The 16,024-nt window shown below is 45.5% G+C and overlaps 1 protein-coding gene across 1 annotated transcript; it reads right to left on the bottom strand.

Moving 5' to 3' along the window:
* Positions 1–155: 155 nt before the first annotated feature.
* Positions 156–15,936, bottom strand: RAB35 (RAB35, member RAS oncogene family). Its single transcript, XM_065033803.1, has 6 exons — positions 15,704–15,936; positions 11,954–12,004; positions 10,229–10,352; positions 3,515–3,639; positions 3,308–3,432; positions 156–2,776 (listed from the first exon to the last, which is right to left on the bottom strand). The coding sequence occupies exons 1-6, from the start codon at positions 15,753–15,755 to the stop codon at positions 2,648–2,650; spliced, it is 606 nt and encodes a 201-aa protein (XP_064889875.1). The 5' UTR covers positions 15,756–15,936; the 3' UTR covers positions 156–2,647.
* Between the last annotated feature and the right edge of the window lie 88 nt (positions 15,937–16,024).

Genomic DNA, 16,024 nt, shown 5'->3' with positions numbered 1-16,024 from the left:
GCAACTAAACATTTGAAAGCATTAATTCTGGTTTTGCCAATTCTCCCTTTCCCAGGAGAAAAAACCAACAACTCTAGGTAGAGCAGTAGAGCTCAACCCTGACTCGCCACCCTCCACCTCCAGATGCTGGACAGCAGGGGAAACAGAGCCTCGGAAAAGATTTGGCAGCTTGTAACCTTTATTTTTAGTTTTTTTAAAATTATTTAAAAAGCATAATTAGAAACTTTCGTTACAGACATAATCCTAGCAAACCAGTTAGACATTCCATTGCTCGACATTTAGGAAACTTCACATCAGCACCACTAGAGACACACTCCCCACCCCTTCCAATTGAATAGTCAGTGGCGAGAGCAGAGAGGTAACGGCTCCTCTACAGCCAGCTCTAGGAAAACACGAAAAATATATCCCACCTTAAGCCAGGAAGCTGGACACCTGGATTGGCAGAGTTCAATCCACGGCCACAAAGACCTGGACTCAAAGAGGACCAATCTTGCCATACAAGAGAACACTCCAGGCTTGGGTGCACCAATTCCTCATTTTATTGCATCATTTCCAGTAAATTCAGACATTTTATTTACTCCTGCCTGTAGGAAGTTACTCCTCCTTAGATCTGCACACACGCTACCACAGGAGTCCCAAAGTAATGGAAGTGGTGACCATCACGGGAGAGCTTCATTTCACCAGGAAGGTGTGAGGACCGAGCAGCTCCCCCCTCGTGCGCACACCACAGCCCACACCAGTAAGCAGATGGGATGGACTGGTGTCACCTCAGCCACCGCTTTCCACGGCCGCTCGAGAATTACAGTGATCAGAGCTCACACTGTCATCCCAGCTCACTCTTATTCTTGGGTTACCAAGGAAAGATATGTGAAGAAAAGAGACGGGTGAAGGCAGCTGGGCACACACTCCCAGCACCTGAACTGATTAAAAACAAAAGTGTCACACATTCATCGTTTGCTTTTTTTAAAAAGTCTTTAAAGTGATTGATCGTGATGTGATTGTATGATTAGGGCTTTTACCGCAACCCGTAAAATCTAAAAAAAATGCAGGCAAGATAAGTGACTAAAATTTAGCCTCTCCTGGGGGAGGAAGGGAGAGAAGCGGGCTGCTCCAAAGCCCGTGGACCTCGGTGAATCACACCCTACCGAACTAAGGCCAGCAACTCCACAGGGCCACGTCCTGACAAACCGAGTACGTCCACCTTCAAGGTCTTAAAGAAGTCATACCCTCTATGCCCTTTAGTCATTTTAAGGAAAAATTCTTTTTATAATTATTATTTAAGCAATTATTCAGGCGCTGAGCATGTACTTGCAGCCCAGACATTTGATATTTTAGTTACACGCGCATACACTCTCCACCTTTAACTACATCTACTCAGGCTGATGAACTGAGCCCTTGTTTGCCCAGAGCGGCCGACAAGGACCAGGAAAATGCTGCTGAGCACAGCGAGACCAGTTTGTTTCCAAGGGTGATCCTCCACCACCATGTAACCCAAGCAAGCAAGCTTTCCATTTCTTGAAGTTAAAGAGCAGTCCGCCTTTCTAACAGAAGAATCCTGGGAATGATCCTGCAGCAGCTTTCAGATTCAGACATCAATCCAGAACAGCTGGGTTCATTTTCATGCCTTTTCTCTCTCAAAAGCTTTGCCACCAAAATTCACATTCAAGTTCAGATCATGTATTTGTGGACAACGGGGCAACAAGGACAAGTTTGGGTTTTTTTGGCAGAATCACATGTTTTTTTGTTCTCAAAAGAAATGGACCCTCACTAAGGACCCTGGCAGAACCAGAAGCAGAGGTCAAAGGAGTTAAACTTCGCTTTAAACAAACAAACAAAAAGTTTTATCCAAATAAATCCCACTTCTGCAGGTCAGTTTGTTTTTCAGTATCTTGATACAAACTAAAGGAGAGCACAGGTACAGCTGGGCCGCAGCACAAGAAGCTGAAACCCAAGGACCCAGCCACAAACCTGGATCGTGGCAAACAAATTCAAGGCCCCAGCAGCAGCACCCGCTGCCAGCCCAGGGGCTGGTGACGTGAAACCCCAGGCTCCAGCAGCAACACCTGCAATCCTGGTACCTAGAAACACAAAGCCTGAGCCCCAGGAAAAGCCTGGAACTCCAGGTGAAGCCGCAGGCCCCAGGGGTACCAGTTGCCAGCCTGGAGCCCAACAGAAACGAAGCTGGAGGCCCCAGGAAGCAGTTGCTGCCAGCCCAGGGCCAACTTGAATTAAGAACTTTGAACTATTTCTTTAAAAAGATGAACTCTGCAGTCCATGATTGGTTGACATTAAGAAGGCATAAGCCAAAGCGACAACAGGGAGGCGAGGCTGGTTAAAGCAATATACATTATATACAAACTCTTGGGTTAATTAGTCCACTTGGTAGGCAACGTCCTTTCTTGACTACAAGGCGCACTGGAATGAGCAGGGGAGGAGAGGGGGGCAAGATTCCATCCGATACCTTCTTGGCACTGAAGTGGTAAGGTGCCAGCGCCTCTTGATAGAAAACATGGAGAAAAAAATAATCTTTAAATAACAGCACAAAACTGAGAAAGTCCTCCCAAAGCCTGCCCCAGTGGAACTGCCCGAGTCTAGCTGGAGGGGCCGATCTGTCTGAGAGCAGAGTCTCTGCAGCGGGGAAAGGGCATTAGCAGCACCGCTTCTTCCTTTTACTGTTCTTCGTTAGCTTCACCACATCGTTCTGTTGCTGCTGTTGCTGCTTTGCTAAGTTTTCTTTCTTTGCTCGCAGGACTAGCTCTGTAATGCAATTAAACATCTGCAAGAGAAACGAGCAAGTTCAGACCACCCAGGAACCCAGGCCAGCTTTTGTGGGAGTTGCTTCAACAGAACAGATATGCAATAATGATTCACAGGTCTTCTCCAATCCACTACAGGCTAAGCAGAAATCCAGTATCTTCCCCACCCACTCCCAAGCTAAATCAATCGCCCCTCTATCCCCTTTCCATAACCAGTAAACAAAAACCAGCTGGTTTGCCAGCTGAGGCCAGGAGTGACGACTGGGCAGTGCTCCCTCCTAGAAGCATCCTCCCTAGTGACAAAGGTTTCCTGAGAACATCCCTGATGCATCAGCACTGTAAGCCTTGTGAAAATGCAACGTCGGCTCCTTCACTTCACTTCCCCAACCCTTCCAGGCACAGCTGGATGCCTCTTCTCGACGTTTTACCTACTCACAACTTGTACAAAGGATTCTATCTTTATTCCTCAATGCGAAGAATGCAATTCTTGCTTTTTCCCAAACCATTATCCCCAAATCATTTTATCTGTACTCTTCTGTGTACTATATTACCTCTTCCACGTTAATATTTTCTTTGGCGCTGGTCTCAAACAATTGGATCTCCATCTGCCCCGCAAATTTATAGGCATCTTCTGTTTCTACCACTTTTCGCTCTGGGTCATCATTCTTATTCCCCACTAAAAAATGAAAGGAATAAAAAAAAGGTCAGTTTGGTACTTCAGCAGGTCAGCTGTTGGAACCCTCTGCTCAGACACTTACCCAGTATTCGGCAGACATCATCACAATTTTGATTAATTTCATGCAACCACCGTTTCACATTCACAAAAGATTCTGCACTGGTTACATCGTAGACAACAATGACCCCATGTGTTCCTCTGTAATACCTATGGAGCAGGAAAAGACAATAAATGTTAACTCAAGCTCTTTCTCTTTCACTTAGCTCCTACAAAACTCATAACAAATCCCCACGTTACAGCAACCAAGTGCCCCCACTTTCTTTCCACTGGGAGCCATTTAATTCTTTTACAACAGCTAGATCACACGCCATTCCTCTAAACCAGCCCATACAAGTAGGTTTCGAAGTCCAACGGCTGCTGTTTACTTCCTTGTTCAGGTTGTCAAGCCATTCCAAGATTAATGCTGTCTTCCAGGTACAGGAGCAAAGGTAGCGGTGACCCCAGTGTGTCCTCAGAACTGGCCGTGGTGTGAACCTCTGTGTTGTACAAGCCACAGCGAGTTTTCACAGTGATTTGGTTCTCTGTGAAAGATCACTTACAGACCGAAATTTCAGCAGATCTCCAAATACACTCAACCCTCAGTCACAACTCCCTTGAGCTCACAGAGATTCGTCTTGTTGAGCGACCGTGTTCTGATCACACCTTCCTACTCAACAGATCGACTCGATATGTGCATTCAAAGCACTCTGCTACCTTTAGCCATTAAAAATAAGCTTCATTTCAGTTTATTGCTATTAGTCTTGGGCAACCAGCACCTTTAAAATGTGATGAGCAATTCTGATACACAAGAAAAAGATCTGAATTCAAGTTCCAAAATTATCACTTGCATGAACCTACTGAAGGCAGACAGCATGCACACCATGAGAATGCTACACAAAAAAAACAAGCTCCACCTTCTCTGTTCCCAGCCACATTCACAGGGCTACCAGGTATTTAGTGTAAATGAGGCAGCTTTGACCAAAAAAACCCAAACAAACCAAAAAAAGAAACAGTTGACAGTGAGGTCTTTGCCAGCATCCTGTTTTTATATGTTCTGTAGCTTTATTCTTTCCCTTTCATTTCCTTCTCTTTCTTATAAGCAATATTAGGATTTTTAATAAAACACATTCAAGAACTCAACACATTAAAATTGAGGATTTTCCCTTAAATTGTGACAGCATTTCTGGACCTTGATCTCTCACCACAAGCACCTCTTGCAGCACTGTCTCTTCCACTGCACTTTACTGATCTCCATTGTGGCCACTCTGGTTCTCTTTGATCATTTATTCCAAGTCAGTGAACACATCTTTGAACTTCAAAGCCTTTTAATCAAATCCGAATGCCCTACCTTAAGGAAGCTCTCAAAGCTTCGCCTCACTTCTGCTACTGATGTGCCTGAGCACTTTAAGAAGACAGGCAAGTATTTCTTCCATGCCATGTTTTACCAGTAATTTATGCTGTACATTCACTTTCCTTGGCAAGAACTCACTCAGGTAAGCATTATTTACTCCCAGACCATGAGAGATCCTGCACTTCCAAATATTCTACTCCATTTGCAATCATTTCCTTTAACAGCTTTAAAACTTGCTACAGCACTTCATTTGTGCTTTACTTTGTTACAAAAGCTCAACTTTATTTCATAACTTAGATCTTTTAGAAGGAAAAGTATTCCATAGCTTGAATCCACATGTTGCAAAAATAATTCATCCTCTCCTGACAACAGCATGTACTGCACACAGTTTGTGAAGAATACTGGGTTTTGTGATGGCGTTGGAAAGGGAAAGATCTCTGATCCTAACAACACACTGGATTTGTATACACCCGAACAATAAACCTATTATCTTCAAACTCTCCCATATCACCTAACAGTCTTTTAATTCAGTAACCGCCAGGCTGACCTACCACTTCCTAACACTGAGAGTTACATTTGCAAAGACAACACTCAGCTTTAGAGAAACGCGGTGGTTCATCTACACCTCCGCAAAGCTGCTTGGTTCTGCTGTGCACACCATAAACCCACGCTGCTATCCCTGCTACCCAAACCAGAGGGCCCAGCAGAGCACCCTGATGCTCTCACCCTGCCCATGCACCGGGGTTTTCTTCTAAGCAAAGTATATGATGTCAGGGAGCAGAATAACACGCACCCTCAAAACACGGATCCCACTCCTGTTGTGCCGTCAGCACAGTCGTCGTTTGCTCTCAGGGACGTGGACTTGGCGTTCAAAACTCCACAGGAGCTGGGAGCTCCTGCCATGAAGCGCTAACACTCCCAGCCAGCCCACCAGAAATACCTTCCTTTGTGGCAGACAGCAACCCCAGACTCCTGCGGAGTCCCTGCCAGCACACACTGCTTCTGGGTTTGGAAGGGAAAACTGTCTCGCACATCATTCTAGAAAGGTTGCGAACCCCTCATCTACATTAAAATGTCATGACAGGACCCTTTAGCAGCCCCAGAGAGAAGACCATGACTACCTTTTATTCTCTAACTCTTAAGCCACATAATACACATTTTTCTCAAAAAGCTAATAAGGTTGCTTTCTATGATTTGTTAGATACAGCCTTGTGTCCTAGATAACATTTCAGGCTTAACAAGTACAGCAAAGATTCTCTAAACCCAAGTGTAGAACAGTACTAGAAAACAAAATCTGATTTATCCTACCCCATGCTTCAAATTTCAGAATGATGCAGTGCAGGATCGCTTTTATAACAAGTTGTAGGCTTTGGCGAGTAGAGAACAGATGGGGCTTTTGGCATTCAGGGAGGAGTAGGTGTAAATTTTGTGCTTTTGGCAACCAAGAGGTAGTTGAGGCTTTGACACCATGGAAAGGATGTCTTATCTTCTGCCCAGCCACATTTTAGGGAAGATGGAGACCATAGACATGACAGCAGAAGAGAAATGAAGTTCTCAATCTCAGCTTCCCATTCACAGAGTAAACGATTGATGCTGTACTCTATACGGCAGGAATGCTCTGCCATGTACCCTACAAACCTCAACAGCCACCACCTGCTCCTGTTGCTACAGATAAATACGTTAATGAAATACAGAAGGAAAAAAAGTTACAGAACAGTTATTCATGTTTAGAGTGTCCATGAAAGTATCCTGTTGAGGTAAAAGAAACCAAATCTGACCTGAATGTGCCCTTGGATGCTTGGTAGGAGCCAACTATCTTCCATATGGCTGGAAAAGTTACCTAGCTCTATCATTTAGCTTTGGTGTGGAAAAGGCTTAAGAATGCTAACAGTTAAGTTGAAATAAACACCTAACTTGCTTGCTCTACCTAGAGAGCTATATTTCAAGAAGCTCAAAGACATAAACTCACTGCCTTTGAAACATTGCCTACTAATACGGCTGATGTGACACAGAAAATCTCCAACACTGGTTAACCAAACTCATCGTGTCCTTCAGCCACCTGCATGGTCCCCTCGCCTCTCCCACGGCAGCCTCTCTGAACAGAAGGGAACCTTCTGCCATTTGTTGCGGCACCCCCTACTACAAGATACCAATAAGAAACTTCTCAGATTTCCTCTAGTAAATGCTTCCCAAGATTAGCATCTGGAGTTATAATAACTACTTTCATGAAGCATGACGGTAGCTAAGTAATATTTAGAAGAGACAGAGCATCATTGACTGTATCAGTTTAGTAGGGCACGTACGTTCATTTTTCCAGAAAAAAACCAAAACCAAAACAATAACAAACACCCCCCAAAACCAAACCAACCAACCAACAAAACAGATCAAACTGAAACAAAACACTAACAAAAAAACTCCTGGCCAACATGAAAGACGGGTCATTGGTTCAATCTAGCATCTTTGCTAATACATCACTAGTTTGCAGTATACCTGTTTCCTTATTTTTTCATTGCCCTAGAATTATAACCAATTGCAGACACTTCTTTTTCATACTCATCTTTTTTTTTAGGTTCCTGGAAGCACTTCTGTTGTCATAGGTCAGTTGACTTATCTTTTGACCATCATATCTGGTTTACAAGATACACGAATTCTATCCTTTCAAAAAGCCATCCCTCTCTTGAACAGGCCATTCCACACAAACGCATGACAAAAAGTCCCTCTGCATTACTGTTCATCCCGAGCTACTGTCTGACAACTATTATAGCTTGAATCCTAAACCCAGAGTCCCGAATCAGGACAGAGTAGTCCTACCTACAAGGGCAAATCAAGCATAGGAACTGGCTGTTCATGCATCTTAAGGATTCCTGCTAATACAGCTGAGTCCTGGCATGCTACATCTCTGGTGAATTTAAATCAAATTCAGAGTTTGGATGACATTCTATGCCAACCAAGTTCACACAATTTGGCCTCTCCCCCCACTAGGCACCAGCTATCCCAGTATTTCCACATTTAATAGACAGTAAAAACAACTGCTGCCTTTTATACTTCTCAGTCTGAAATTCTGACCTAGTTTATTTTTCCTGAGTTCCTATAGAATACTCCAGATCAATTTGATTTCTGTTTCTTAACAGTTTTATTATGCTTTTCAGCTTCTGTAGCACTAGTCAAGTAAGATCAAAATAGCACAACCTTTTAATGTTTCCCAATTTTCTACTATTAGCTTCCTACCTCCTCTACCATTTTGCAATTCTAGGTCTACAAAGCAGTACTTCCAACCTATTGCTATTATTACCAGATGGGCTCTAATTTCAGACTTCCTCGCCAGGCTTGGCTAAACATCAATCTGAACTCTACCTTTAACTGTAAAGGGACTTCCTGCTCTACAGTAATGCTGAAGGAACACCTTTTAATATTCTTAACCTCCATTTAAACCTCAGTCTAGTCAAAGACTAGAGAAATACTACTACACTGTTGACAGTGCACTCGCACTCCACCCATGATTTGGTAGCCAAGCATTTTTGTAAGTACTACCATGGTAACTTGATTGGTCACTCAGTTTGAGATAAGCAAATCAGTTACAGTATCACTTTGCCAATAAAATAGATACAACTATTTCTAAAATCCAAATACTGTTATCTCCTGTTTTTACAGGTGATACGTTTGGGCCCAGAATGACTCTTGAAAGATACCAGCAAACACTAGACAGTCACGGCCTGCTGACCCAGCAGCAAAAGGAGTCCTCACCACAACGTAACCAGCATTCCCAAAGTGTTTTCCTCAGCACTTCAAATGCACTTGGACACGGCAACTTCTTTGCTTCAAGTGGCACAAAATTAAAATCTTTCTTCCCTGACCATGGAAGATTCTGTAACTACCAGAATTAAAGCAGCAACACCGGGGCCTTCACTTCCCCAACAGGAAAATATAGCTCGCCTTGGTAAAAAGCTATGCAAAAGAAAGTAGCAGCAGAGTTCAAAGAGGTCATGGCACAACTGCCCTCAAACCATTTCAGCTTCTCCATTTTAAATGCTAATTGAAGAAAAAAAAATGTACATAAAACACTCCACAAGGTTGCATTTGCAGCTATTCCCATTCCCAAAACAAAGCTCCCTTTCCTGATATTCCCCACTCGGTGCCGGCCACCACAGCGTTCTGAACCAGCTGGCATCGGCCCCGCAAACCAACGCTCATTAACGCAGCTCCGAGTTGTGTCAGGGAATCTGAAAACAGGAAGGCCATTTGCTGACTCAGCACTAATTGGGGCGCGCTGTGAGCAGGCTGTGCGCACAGCTGACGGAGCCGCAGCCGCATCGCTGCCCCCCCTCGCCCCTTCCTGCCCCGAGCTGCCTGCAGCGCCCAAACGAGAAGTGATGTCACCCACAGGAACCCTACGAGAGGCAGCCAAGATTTTTCAAGCTAAACACTTAAGAAACAATGGAAGTAATCCAGTAATATCCGTACAGAAGCGCAGAGGAAAGGGGCGGTGCACACCTCAGGTTCAATTTTGCCATTTCTAACTGATTAGATGTAACGTGCATGCAACCAATCTCACTATTTTTATGTCTGAGTAAGTTAACCAATGCATCAGCTGAAAATGATTCTCCTCTCAAAACAAGAACCAAAAGAGAAGTCAGTCACCAAAGACCAAGTGAACCATCTAGGCCTTTCAAGAATTATTTAAGTAGTCAAAGAAAACAAAAATTCAATTTCCAAGTGTAATTTTTTTCTCTTCCCCTAGTGCCACAGTGAGCAGTCCCACCTTCACTGCAATCAGTTTACACACATATTTTATTCTTAGTTCCCACCACGGCAGCTCTGGGTGCGGTTTCTCCAGGAACAGGAAAAGCTGTGCACACGCTGTTCAAAAGGACAATGAGCATGAAATTGAACCCGAACCAAGGAAAAGGTTAAATTCATGTGGGCGCCGCTTCAACAGAACTCCACACAAAGATCGATTCTGAAATGCATTTGTCCTAGAAGAAAACTAAGTACTGGAAATCCTATTCTTCAATCTCAAAGCTACTCATTAGTTACAACACAGTGACGGGAGGTTCACGCTCCGTCCTTCTGCAATACAGAGGACTGGCTTCAGAGCCAGGTTTTCTACCATGTGCAGAACAGTGAAATAACTCCAGTTCTACCATTTGGAAACTAGCAGCAGAGGAGTAAGACACAGTAATCATGGAAAGGCACAGAAGAGTGAGGAAATCTGAAATCCCAGTTTCAAACTTGGCCACAATATCACCACCAACACGATCTGTTCTAAAACAGTTGAGAGAAGTCCCACTGTACAGACAGCAAAGCTATCGTTCACTAATCGACTGCAAAATAAAAATAACGAAACCATAACTCTAAACTACAAATCCATACACTAAGCTCTACTTCGCAAAGCCCAGTTATACTCACGTTGATGTAATAGTCCGGAAGCGCTCTTGTCCAGCTGTGTCCCAGATCTGAAGCTTCACCTTCTCTCCATTGATCTCAACTGTCCGGATTTTAAAATCCACTCCAATCGTAGTAATGTAGCTGCCTGAAGAGAAAGCACGGATCAGTGAGAACCTAAGTCTTGTTCATTTTGGATGTCCCAAAGCACACTTTGGAATGCTATTTGGCAGCAGCACTCAGACTGGACAGGAGAACAAGGTTCCCCATATCTTTTTAAATGTCCTATCAGGTCATGCTGATCTGCATATTTTTATCTGCAGCTAATAACAGATAAAGTCACTTCTCCCATGTTACCCTTAGAATTTAAATCTCAGTGGTAAAAAGTAACATTATTCTTCTACCATGCTGGTGGTCAAGAGTAAGCATCCAAACGTCTCAAGAAACAAGGAGAATCATACAATCATTTACATTGGAAAAGACCTTTAAGACCATCGAGTCCAACCATTAACCTCCCTCTGCCACGTCCACCACAAAACCATGTCCCTAAGAACCTCATCTACACATTTCTTAAACCCCTCCAGGGATGGTGACTCCTGTTCCAGTGCCTGACAACTCTTTCAGTGGAGAATTTTTTCCCAAGATCCAGCCTCAACGTCCCCTGGTGCAACTTGAGGCCATCTTGTCCTGCTGCTTGTTCCTGGGGAGCAGAGCCCGACCCCCCTGGCTCCAAGCTCCTTTCAGGCAGTTCAGAGATCAGAAGGTCTCCCCTCAGCTCCTGTTCTCCAGCTGAACCCCCAGGTCCCTCAGTCGCTCCCATCACACTTGTGCTCCAGCCCCTTCCCCAGCTCCGTTCCCTTCTCCGAACTTGCTCCATCACCTCAGGGCCTTTCTTGGGCCCAAAACTGCCCCCAGGATTTGAGCTTTGGCCTCCCCAGTGCCTAGTCCAGGGGGATAGTCACTGCCCTGGTCCTGCTGGCCACACCAGGGTTGGTACAAGCCAGGATGCTGCTGGCCTTTTAGGCACATGCTGGCTCATGTTCAGCCGCTGTCGACCAACACTGTCAGGTCCTTTTCCGCCAGGCACTTTCCAGCCACTCTTCTCCGAGCCTGTAGTGCTGTCTGGGGTTGTTGTGACCCAAGTACAGGACCCGGCACTTGGCCTTGCTGAACCTCAGACAACTGGACTTGGCCTATCCAGATCCCTCTGCAGAGCTTTCCTACCCTCAGGCAGACCAACATTCCCACCCAACTTGCTGTCATCTGCAAACTTACTGAGGGTGCACTCAATTCCCTTGTCCAGATCGCTGATAAAAATATTTCAATCATGGAAATTCTGAGACAAAGCTTTGCTTTAAATGCCTGTGCAATCACTTATTTTGAATACAGTCTAAGTTTCCTCCCAATAAATTAGTTATGTCACAAATGTTAAGTGATTTAGCCACAATATTTAATCAATCTAAATCCCAAATGGCCAATGGGAAATCTGCACGGATTTACAGCATAAGCTAAAAAATGAAACTATTTCTGGAACCCTGTCAGTATTTACATACTGTGGTACTTTCAGTTACAAGTGAAGAGCAAACAAGGTGGCTTGTCTAGGCCTATACCAGGAGAAGCAAAGTTAGAATCATAACAGATTCCTAGTACAGTGATCAGTTAGTAAATGCACAAGACAAACTCCGGTCAACCAGCAGCATGCAAGCAGATCTTGACCATTTCACTTACTGAAGTAAACAAAACACTCACCTGAGAATGTATTATCTGCAAAACGCAACAGCAAACTGCTCTTGCCCACACCTATGACAAACAAATACAGCAAAATCTTTGAATACAGTCATCTTAGGTGTCAGGTAACATGACAGTATTTTACCCATTCATTGCATTCTTAACTTTAACTAGGATCTTTTCTCAGCAGAACATTTAATACCATCCACCGTGACTATTTGTCTCAGCACTCTCCTTGCAGACTTGATACAGCACGCTGCAGTCACTCTAAGACTCAGAATCCTTATTGTGGCAGCAATTACAGGGCTTGTTTTGGTTTTTGTTGTTTTTTTGGGGTTTTTTTGTCCCCTCCTTCCTCCAGCCCTCAGCAAACTCCAAAACGGTAGCTTTTGAACTGTGGTCAGTTCTAAGAAGAGATAAAAGAGTAATAACTAAAAGCAAGTTTATGATCAGTAGACTTACATTTGCTGAGGAAAGATCCAAAAATGAGTGTGTCCTGCCAATTAACAAGCACTCAGGACACTGCTCTAAACTGCTCTATTGAATTCCACTTGCACATCGTGCTTAACACCACTGCCTACCCCCCATTCACTGATGCTGTTCTGAACGGCAGTGGAATTTGGACTACTTAGACAATCAGCCCAGGGTTTGGTACCATAAAGCTTATGTTATCATGGCCAGAGTTTAAAAGAAACCTAAACCAAACAAGGGAGTTGGGAACCATTGTTCTGTATTGCCATCCAAAACAGGCTTGTTCCACACCTTGCAGGAAGGACACATACCTTTCTGAAGTTGTACCTTTTGCCAAAATGTTCCATGAAACATTTCTTTAAGTGCTTTGAGTAGCACTTCATCCAAGTTTTCCTTAAACGATTGTTTGCACCCTGAACACACTCTGGTGCAGGGAAGCATTTTTCACAGTGCTTCAAACAAGAATCTTAACAGACCCACTCCTGCACACCCAACCAAGGGAATCTGGGTATCAGAATGCCTCAAAGTCATTATCTCTGCATCACATCTCTGCTGCTAATGTCCCTTCCTCTCCCTTCCCTCCAATAAAGAAACTTGCTATAGCATGAAGAGGAAATTCGACTTCACCAGGGTGATTATCTATTACATCTTTTCGGGTAGAAGTTAAACTAATTGTTTTGATGATGTATAACTTGCAAGCTCTTAACAGAAGACCTGTGCAAAACACATGTGCACAGACTATACAGAACTCCAACAGTTCTCAGCTGCTGGCCTCTGAAGATAGCTACCAGCACACACACACAAAAACCCCACAAACCAAAAAATCTGCATGATTCCAGATGTCATTTGCAAAGAGTACAAACCACCGGACATCTAGAAAATCCATCCTCACTTCTCACTGTGTTACAAATCTTAAAGAAAGAAAAAGAATGCTACTAAAAAATACAAAGTTGTAGCATGCATACGCTGAATACCTCTGAGCCCAAAAAGGTAGCAGAGCTGTTCCTAAACTTTAATAGAAGACTGGTTATCTAGCAAGAGCTCGACCCCTGCAAAATACCAGTTGGCTAAGGTTAAAATTAAAAAAAAAGTTTCAGCAAGTACTATGCTTCCTGATGAAGCAGCCTTGGCCTCCAGCTGAATAAAAAGAAAGCAGCTGGTGGAACCCACAGACTCGTCAGACCACACCACCTTCTTGAAACGTCAGTGAGCCCCGGGCTGCGCTGCAGAGCTGCACACAACCACTGTACTGTCACACTGTCCACAGACACCGGCTGGTCTGCCCTGCTCTCAGCACTCGGGCACTGTCTAGAGAAAAGAAATCTCCTGCATTCAGGGAGTTCTACACGCTCCTGACAAGGATCTCACTACGCAAACGCTGCCTCTGAGCCCCACTGTTCATGTACGGAGACGCCACACTCTGCGTGACCCTCCACCTCCTACACAGAGTTATTTGAAGAGCTGGAAAGAGAAGGCTGGCAGGGCCTCTTTGCTTGCTGAAGATATCAAAACAAAACAAATAAAAAAGGCCTACTGGCTTTGCAAAATCAAAATTAAAAGCAAATTTCTGTGCCCTACCAGTCTCTAAAGCCCATATCTTACTGAATGGTAGAGTGAATTAAAGAAGCACAGGCAAAGCACAGATCATCTGTATTAATTTTAAGTATTTGGCACAACTGAGATCACTGTCAGCTCTTCAAGACGACTTGTTCTAAAAACACACAAACCTACTACCCTCTTGACATATTTGCATACGGGGAAAGCAGATGAGATAGAATCATCCTATCCAGCATCAGTCCACTTCCTATGGCAAGGAATAAACATCAATAAACAAGGCAAGCAAACTGTTTTGTGGAAGCAGGGACAAAGCCTTCCTGTTGGGGTTAGCAAAAACAAAAAAGAAAAATCAATACTCAAACTACATAGTGAGATTTAATTACAACAACAGAGAGCCACAGGCAACTCAATTATTGTCACAACATTTTTTTCCTCTCACTATAGGGACTCCAGAAGACTCAGCTAAGAAATGTCATTTAATTGTTCAAAATGAGGAGAAGCCTTCCTCAGAGTTTTCACCATCCTGTTTATCTTGCCTGAACAGTTTTGAAACTCATCAGCAAGCAAGAGAGCTACTGCTCTATTCAGAATGCAGCATTTGGTTTTAATAATCCATAGGCTCCCAAAAGCGCCCAGGGTTCTAAGCTGGTTTGAAGCTGTTGCTCCTTCTTCCTCTTCCTTTCGTATTTCTTCTTGCAGACACAGTTTAGTATAGAATAAAATAGTTTTACATACAGCTAAAGCTTCTGGAGGTGACAATTGCCAAGATCGTGCAGCATTACACTTGCACCCAAGAGCCGTGCCTCGCTGCATGCCGGGACCTGCTGCCGGAGGGACCACACCTCTATTAAAAGCAGAGGGTGGATGCCATCTCCTCCAGCTTATGGAAATTAAACTGTAAGCTGCTGGAGTGTTACCAACACCGAACCGGACTGAAGGCTGGAACCTTCCCAGCCCCGATTCTTATGTGCACAGACTAAAGTGCCAGACACAGGATGAGCTCACACATCTCCAGGAGTTTCTGAAACTGCTGCAGAAGTATTCACTGGTTTATTTTCAAAAATCAAAAGCTACTTCTTATCCATAGCTATTTAGGTATTTGCATCATATATGAGAATTAGGAGTACACAAAGCCACCCGCTCTTCAAGGATTTAAAAAAGTGACAAGCTCTAGAACCGGGACTTCAGGTTGAAGCACTACAAGAGTCTTAAAGAACAATTAAGATAATAAAGAGCATTAAAACGTAGTAGTCGCCACACTGGCAGCAATGGTCCGTAGGGCTGAGGAGCAACCAGTGCTTCCCATGGATGCCTTGAACCGCCTGTCACAGGGCAGAGAGTTCCCTCCTCAGCCCGAGGGATTAGTGGGCGCCCCCCAAACCCGCGGCTGAGGGCCGGTGATGGCAGGAACACCGATGCCGCCCTGACTCCTACGTGCCTAACCTGCCTTTTCCTAAACCTGCCCGAGCTATGTACCAGAACATCCTGCGGTGGCCGGTTCCGCGGGTTCCCCGCAGACGCTCCCACAGCCCAACGCGCCCCCTCAGCCCGGGGACCCCGGCCGGCCCGGGCACAGCCCAGCACCGGGGCACCGGCAGCGCAGAGCCGGGGGAACCGGCCCTCCCCGCCTCCCCCGCGCCGCCCGGCCCCGCCGCCGCCCTCAGGCCCCTCACGGCCCGGGCGGAGGCGAGGGGCGGCCACCCCGCCAGCGGCCTACCCGCGGGCCACAGCGCCCGCCCTCACCGCTGTCGCCGATGATGAGCAGCTTGAAGAGGTGATCGTAGTCCCGGGCCATGGCCGGGGCGGCGGGAGCGGCCGCGGGCGGCGGAGCGAGCGGGGAGGGGGGAGGGGGCGGCGGCGGCTCCTCCGGGCCGGATCCACTTCCCGAACAAACAGCCGGAACTGACAGCGGTGCCGCCGCGCATGCGCAATGCGACGGGGACCGCCAGCTGCGCCGGCACGCGGCCGCGCGTGCACCGCCCCGCTCCCCGCGCGCATGCGCACACGCCGCGGGGCGCGGGGAGAGGGCGATGCCCCCTCAGGCTCCGCGGCGGCCGCTGCGCG

The sequence above is a fragment of the Columba livia genome, chromosome 17 (genome assembly GCF_036013475.1).
Source record: "Columba livia isolate bColLiv1 breed racing homer chromosome 17, bColLiv1.pat.W.v2, whole genome shotgun sequence".
Lineage (NCBI taxonomy): Eukaryota > Metazoa > Chordata > Aves > Columbiformes > Columbidae > Columba > Columba livia.
This window is presented reverse-complemented; position numbering and strand designations above follow the sequence as displayed.